The sequence below is a fragment of the Alligator sinensis genome, unplaced genomic scaffold (assembly GCF_000455745.1).
Source record: "Alligator sinensis unplaced genomic scaffold, ASM45574v1 scaffold93_2, whole genome shotgun sequence".
In the NCBI taxonomy this organism is placed as follows: domain Eukaryota; kingdom Metazoa; phylum Chordata; order Crocodylia; family Alligatoridae; genus Alligator; species Alligator sinensis.
The window spans coordinates 3,853,730-3,861,343 of NW_005841854.1; the positions used below are offsets into that span (position 1 = coordinate 3,853,730).

Consider the following 7,614-nt stretch of genomic DNA (forward strand, 5'->3'; position numbering starts at 1 on the left):
TGCTGAAACAGATGGTGGGGAAACAAAGGAGAAGAGAAGAAAAATGGATAGGACGGTAGGGGAATGAAGAATACACTTTGGTTAGGTCTCAATCCAGATGACTCCAGTCTGGCTCTTAGGAGGATTTGAATATGCGAAGAGAGTTTAGATCAACTACTAAACCAGGAGTGAAAGTAACAAAAAATAACACAGAAAAGAGAAAGAGAGCAGTAATTAAAAAAAAAAAAAATGTGAATGTCTTCAATAACAGGAGGGGGGAAAAAATCTCTTTGCCTACTAATAAGACGTATTCCTCACAGTATATTTAGATCCAGAGATGGTTCAGCAAAACCTTAGGGAATACTACACAATCTTGACTTGACCTTTCAGAGACCATGCTCTCAACACAAATTTGTGGGTTTATCAATAAGTGAAGCCACTACAATCAGTCTACTGTTTGATTTACCAAGTTTAGCAGCACGGTCCTGAAATACCAGTTCCAGGTCTAAATCAGGAATGCTATTTTTCCAAGGGATAATCTTTTTCTGAACATCAGTCCATTCTGTTTGGTTATCCATTTCAACTGAATTTGAACCTAAGAAGATGTGTTAGGATTAGTTGTATAGACATGGAAAATACTGGTATTATAATGCAACTGCTCAGTGTCTTAGTAAAGTAACATGCCCCAAACAGTGTCTCTCTCTCTCAGAGTCACATGTCCTCATTAATCTGTACACATTATGCTAATTTGAATATGAGATACCCTTAATAGCATCACACAAATAAATTTCTCTCCCAAGATTTTAAAATTAAATTTTGTAGAGCAAATACACTGCTACCACTAATACACATCCATTATACTTAAAGTATTACATGTTTATAGTTTACCCTTGTCTTGCTGAGACCAGTCACTTGGCTTTAGGTCAAGAAGTTCAGCTCGAGAATGATACCACTGATATGTTGATGGCAAAGGAATGCTAGTGAATCTGGTAAATTTACAAAGTGAGATCCACTCATCTTCAACAAGTTCTGAAAGGCGTGGAAGGGTGTAAAATATCGTCTGCAATGCAACAAAACAGTTTCAGTGCAACGTCAGGAAAAATAGCTGTAAAAAGATTTTAAAAAAAACTAACTAGGGGTACACCAATATATCGGTTGGCTATTGGATCGGCACTGATAAAAGGAGAAATGATGTGGTCAGCTATCGGCTTTTTTTGGTTGTTGTAGCCAATAATTACAGCTGTGTGCCTGGAGCGCCCTGGCAAGTGTAATCTGGTCCCTGTGCCTGCCTGCCAGATTAAGCCCACAGCAGAATACTGGTCCTGGCAAGCAGCAGGAAGGGGAGGGGGCGCTGGGGAGTGGTCACAAGGCGCTCCACCCAGCATCAAAGGGACCGTTCATTACTGGCTCCTGCTGCTGCTGTCACTTTCATGGCAACACCGTGTGCACAGCAGAGACCTGAGCATTGGGGCTGCCACAGAGACACCGTGCTGTGCATGGGCGGGGTTGTTGTCTCATCATACGTATACTGTTTTTATGTCACACAAATCCATTTAAAGTAGCAAAGGAAAGAAATCTAGGACAAGGAAGTTTAAGCAGGAGAAAACACTACATACGCTCATAGACAATGTGTTGGAGTTCCTCCTGTGGCCAGGGGACACCTGAGTGCCAGCAGCACCTCATCCTGTCCCAGCTGCTGCCTCAGGCAGGCTCCAGCACCACTGAGAGACAGAAACAAAGATCCAAAGGGGGTCCACACCTCCATTCCCCATTTTTACCAGAACCTTTAAATTGTGTCCCCCTCCGTTATCAACAGTTACAAGTTGCCTATGTATACCTCGCAGATGTTTCTGGGACTGTTAGATCTGGAAAAGGCATCTACTAAGCATGGAAATGGAAAGAGTACAGAACGGCACTAGTGGGAAGATAGGGAAAAAGTGCAGTGGTTCAGAACGAAACTATCTCATCTATCTCATCTATAAACGAACTATAAGCTATCTCACTGGTTCAGTTAAGAGTAGTTCAGTTGCCTATTTTAGACTTGCAGATTGTCAAAGTTAACTGAGGTTAGAAAAAGACACACAATAAATAGGAAGACAAGTGAAACCTAATCAATTTAATGTGCAGACACTTTTTCCATTTCAAAGAGATTTTTTTTTCTAGTTAGCTAATATATTCTCAACACATTATTAAGAAGGTGTGGAAGAAATTTGCTCTGTTGTGGAATGGGGCCATGCTAACCTTGTTCCAATATGATTCAGCATGTTTTTACTGTGGTGCTTTCCCGCTGTCTCCTGGACAGGGACTTTTCAAGTGAATTCAATTACATGTCCTTATAATTAAGAGAGACGTGTGATATTTGTTCCACGCTAATCACTTCTTTGAGTTGCACATGGCATTAACTTATTTGCAGGAAGTGACATGTCCTTCAGGACTTTGACTAATTCAGAGGAACTTTAGAGCGTTATTCAACCTGTGGGTTGTGGCCCAAAAGTGTACATGAAAGGATCAAGAACAAATTTAAAAAATGAACAATTTAACACACTTTAAAAAGTGATTCTTGATTAAAAAAGAAAAATGTGGAAAACCATGGCTTCTCAAAGATGTAATAAATTTCATAGACAGGACTGGGAGCTACCTTGCAAGATCATTGGGTACAGCCTCCTGCCCAAGGGGCAGGAAGTCTGCTGAGGTCAAATGATCCCAAAAAGATAAGCATCCAAATGTGTCTTAAAGGTGTCCAGAGAAGGTTCTTGCACCACTTCTGGGGGCAGGCTTGTTCTCTTGTCTGATCATGTGCGTGGCTCTCCTCTGGACTCTCTGGAGCTTCTTCACATCTTTCCTAAAGTGCAGAGCCCAGAACTGGATGCAGTACTCCAGCTGCAGCCTCACCAGGACTGAGGAGAGTGGGAGGATGACTTCCTGGGTCTTGCTTGAGACACATCTACAGATGCAAGCCAGGGTTCTGTTTGCTTTGCTGGCTATGGCATTGCATTGGTGGCTCATGTTCATCTTGTGGTCAGTCATGATCCGCAAGTTCCTTTCAAACATGGTACTAGCAAGTGTAGCACTGCCAAGCCTATAATTATAATAGATTTTTTTTTTCCCAAGCACCACCTTGCATTTCTCAGCGTTAAATGCCATCAGGTTTTGATCTGCCCACCTTGGAAGCCTGTCCAGGTTGGCCTGAATCACCAGCCTATCCTCTAGTGTGACCACAGCATCGTTTAGTGTGCCTGCCTCCCTTGCAGGCTGGCACAGTTCCAGCCTGCAAGAGGCTGCTTGTGGACCCCCCTGCTCCACACACCCACCCCATTCCCCATGGCCTGAGGCCAAGGGGGCAGTGGGTCAGGAGTGAGGGGCACTGTGTCGGGACTGGCCACTGATGTTTACAAATGGGTCCTGGTACAAAAAAGGTTGAGAACCACTGCACTAGAGGATCTGAAGAACTGTTTGTATAATAAATTCAGGAGGCACTGGAGTAGTTGGGGGTGGGTGACCAATGATTATTAGCCTTCTCTTCCCCCCCCACCTTTGAATTAGACAGTTTTTATATAAAATATGTGTCTATGTGGGACTACTTAAATGTAGGAGCAGTTTCAGTGTGTTTAAAAGGTGCATGATGTTCAAGGAATTGGTAGCATCTCTAAGGTATAATGAAACCTAATTCTCAGGCTTGAAGGCTTAATTTTCTTTTGTCATTAAAAAACTTGATTGGTACCAGTGTTACTAGGTTTTACTATTTCTCCATTTTTTACTCCTGTCTGCTGAAGCCAGACTATGTTGTTTTTTCTCATATTGAATAGGGTCACATGCCACAAGTAGTACTCTTGAAATAAATGGAATGATTTGTGCAGTAAGATGAGCAAGGGCATTATAACTGTAAGGGCATTGTAACTGGTTATTGTGATAAATTGAAATACTAACTCCGTGTGCTTTTTCTATTGAGGTAATTACATCTAATATCAAATCAGACCCTAAAATTCTATTTAAAGACAAGTTCTGGGAAGGATGCTCAGACTCTACTCCACCTATTAGGGACATTTTTTTTTCTTCTGATCTGCACATGTAATGATGATATTTGTACCCAGAGTAGCAAGTTTTTCTCCTCATTGACAATACTGTTTGATTCGGCACCCTCTTCACATAAGAATACTGAAACAGGAAATAACTTGTTGATGTTAAAAATGTAAAGATGGACACAGAGATATATAGCATGAAAAATGACATCTCCAAAAGCATGCTACTCTTTTTTTTTCCATCTAGTAAAATGAATGCTAACTTCATGTGACTTCCACCATCTGCTCAAATCTGCTTTACTACTGCTTTCTTCTATCAACCCACCCCACTCCATTTGTGTGTTTTCTCCATTTGTTATATATCTCCTATCTACCTTTTGCAAAAGGAGGTACTGGTCATGTTTTTTTATAATTTACTCATACAGTGCCCTCATTCAATGATTCTTTATTGGCAGTTTCTAGATGCTAGTACAATGCAAATAAATAATGCTTGGAATTAACATGAAAACATCTCTATCCAAACCCAGATGCTTTTAAGTCCCTCAAGTTTATTTTTCATTAAGAAACTATGTGGGCATGTCTACATAAGATGCTATGTCACAGTGGCAATAAGGTATGGCAATGTAGCTTGTTGCTACATTGACGTAGCATTGGCAGGCATGTTCGGGAAAAATTGTGCCTTTTTAAACCAAATCTTGAAGCTGGCCTAAACAACCGCTTCTCCTCAGATTTCTCCCCGAAAGGTAAGGCGGATCTTGGCCCTGTCCATATCTGTCACTGGTTTAATTAATAATCACTAATAGGAAGAATTGTAATACACAAATGGAACAGTTTATTATAAAACTGACAAGAACAGGTAAGTATACAATTAAACAGAAACACAATAAAACTGACATGAACAGGTAAGTATACAACTACACAAGAACACATTTAGTCCTAACAGTTGTAATTATCTGTCAAATTCTATATTGATACCTAACTACAACAACTAAAATGAGAGGACTGAACTTTATTATAAAGGACAGGGGAACTTTATTCTGTTTGGCTCTCGTTGTTGAAGCGGAGATGATTACACCTCAGGCAGTGGTTTCTAATCTTCGTTGGACACACGCCGAGAAGAAAAAGAGCCTTAATACCCAGGAGGGAATGGGGTAATGCTTGCCAAACAGAGCAGAGGACCACTACTTTGCATGAAAGATGCACCTGGAGAGAAAAGCCTGGGAAGCCAACCCTTCCTGCTCCAGTGGTGGACAGAGGATCCTTCACGGTGACTGGCCCTGGCACCAGGAACTTTCGCAGTCCACACAGTTAACTGGCAACTCAGCCTCTCCATCTCTCTCTCTCTCTCCTTTCTGTCCACAAGCACCCTGACTTTTTTTCCTCTCACAGTCCAGCCACACCACGCACCCTAAACACCAAGCTCAAACGCGCCCAGTCCCACACACACATGCCCAGACACACACACACAGTTTCTGTCAATCAAAACCCTTTATAGGGGTAGTGCAACCGCAGTGCAGTGCACCAGCATGTGGGTGTGCACACAGCACTTTATTCATTATATCTAAGGGTGTCATATGGAAAATTACTAAACTTAGGACCAGCATGGCATCATTGGTCCTACTTACAGTCTCACCTGTGAATGACCTTACCAACCTAAATGAGCCAGCCATTAGCACCTTAATTTGCTCTCAACAGGCACACACCATGACACTGATGCTACTGAACAGTAGCTTGCTATTGTGTAGTAGGGTCGGAAATTATCCATATAACACTGGGACTATGCCATAATGGCTGTTACTGCACAGCCATTAAGTATTTGCTAAAGCACTTGCTAAAGCAAGTCCTAAATGACTGTACAGTAAAAACGGTGGGGTCAGGGGCACATGTAGATGCACCCTGTATGAACTGAAATAGGTTGAATACCTAAGCTTTGCAAATTCTAACTGTAAATCTTAAGGATATTTTAGCACAGAGGTTTTGGCTGTAGGCCACTTAAGAGAAATACTCTAATCATTTTCCAGTTGGAGGGGAAAAATCTTCAAGCAGGAACTGAAATTATATTTCTGGTACAGGATGGAATGTTAGGAAATTTGCAAGGGGCTCATAAGGTCTTGCTACACGGTAATTTTGGGTAGCTCCTGGAGCTCCAAACACAGGGGAGGGCAAAATACGGTTCGAAGAGTGAATCTGGTCCACCAGGCCATTCTATCCATGCAACAGGGGCCCTAAAAATGTAGAAAATTAATATTTATCTACTCCTGGTTGCTTGTCAAAGATGACAGGAGCAAGGAGCAGTAGGATGCAGCTGCAGAGCTAGCTCAGCCAAGCCCCACCCTCAGCCCCCTCCCACCCCTTCCCCCACAACTGGAAGCCCCTGCTTGCAGCCACTGTCACTGCTTCCTTGCATGCCCACTGGCTGCGTCAGCGCCATGTGGCCCCCAACTGCATCCTCAGACCATGGGAACATGGGACCCACACTGGTACCCCAAGGCCAGGAGCAGGAGTGTGCGTGTGTGCCTGTGTTTGTGTCCATGTGATGATGGAGGGGGAAAGAGAGACAGAAAGATCAATGAGGCAGGGAGAGAGTGGATGTGTGTTTTCACACAATGAGGGAGGGACAGAGTGTGAGTGTGAGTGAGGGAGGCACAGTGCGCACACACACACGCGCGCGTGCGCGCGCGCACACACACACACACACACACACACAATGAGGTAGGGAGGGAGAGAGAGGGGTGTGTGTGTGTGTTCATAGGGTGAGTCCCACATGCACCCACACCCCCTTGCACTGCCATACACGCAGACCCTCACACCCACACCCCCTTACATACCCCAGCCACCATCCCCCCACAGATCCACACCCAGCCACCCTTTAAGCTGTTGTGCAATCACCTTTATGTACACTACACAAACACATGTAAATCAGGACAAAAACATTTTTTTAAATCAAATTAATGAATGATGTAGATGTTTGATTTTTGGAATATAATTTGGTATGTTTCTGGTTCTGAGATTGCAAAATCCCTTGCTGAAAGGAGTATTTCCAGAGGCAAGGGAAGGTACTTCTGGTGGCAAAGGTCAGGGGTTAGGGGGTCCAGTCCCAAGACGGTGACCTGGGGGTGGGTCACCTGTCAAGGGGTAGGGCTACCCATGCTGCCCTCAACAGCTTGCCAAAACTTGGTAAGTGGCTCTCTGTCCAACATAATTACCCGCCCCTGTCTTAACACCTGTATTGTCCACACCTTAACACCTGGAACTAGTTTTAAGGATTAATTAGATGGCTCAGAGTTACACCACTCCAGGGCAGGATTGCCTCTGATCTGTGTTACCCAGTTCATGCTACCCTAAGGTATAGCCACTTTAGGCTACACCTCAGTTGAGGCTACCCCACCCACCCCCTTCACCCTCTGGCCCACATTGGGCCCAATGTCACCCCCCCACCCCCGCCACCCTCTCCAGCTCCCTGCTCACTTCCCCTCCATTCCCCCCTCCCCCAGCTTACAGTGCGTCTGTCCTGGGGGAGCAGGAAGGGAAGGATTAACTTATAGATTCATAGATTCATAGATGTTAGGGTTGGAAGGGACCTCAATAGATCATCGACTCTGACCCCCTGCATATG

General features: G+C 43.8%; 1 protein-coding gene across 1 annotated transcript in view; it reads right to left on the reverse strand.

Moving 5' to 3' along the window:
• Positions 1 to 380: 380 nt before the first annotated feature.
• The window catches only part of LOC102379986 (probable methyltransferase TARBP1), a 16,116-nt gene continuing 8,882 nt past the window's right edge, over positions 381 to 7,614 (reverse strand). Inside the window, exons 3-4 of the mRNA XM_014523815.1 lie at positions 868 to 1,039; positions 381 to 574 (exon numbers count right to left, since the gene is read on the reverse strand). Of these exons, the coding sequence (XP_014379301.1) occupies positions 381 to 574; positions 868 to 1,039 (366 nt within the window). The remainder of the gene's footprint in view (positions 575 to 867; positions 1,040 to 7,614) is intronic.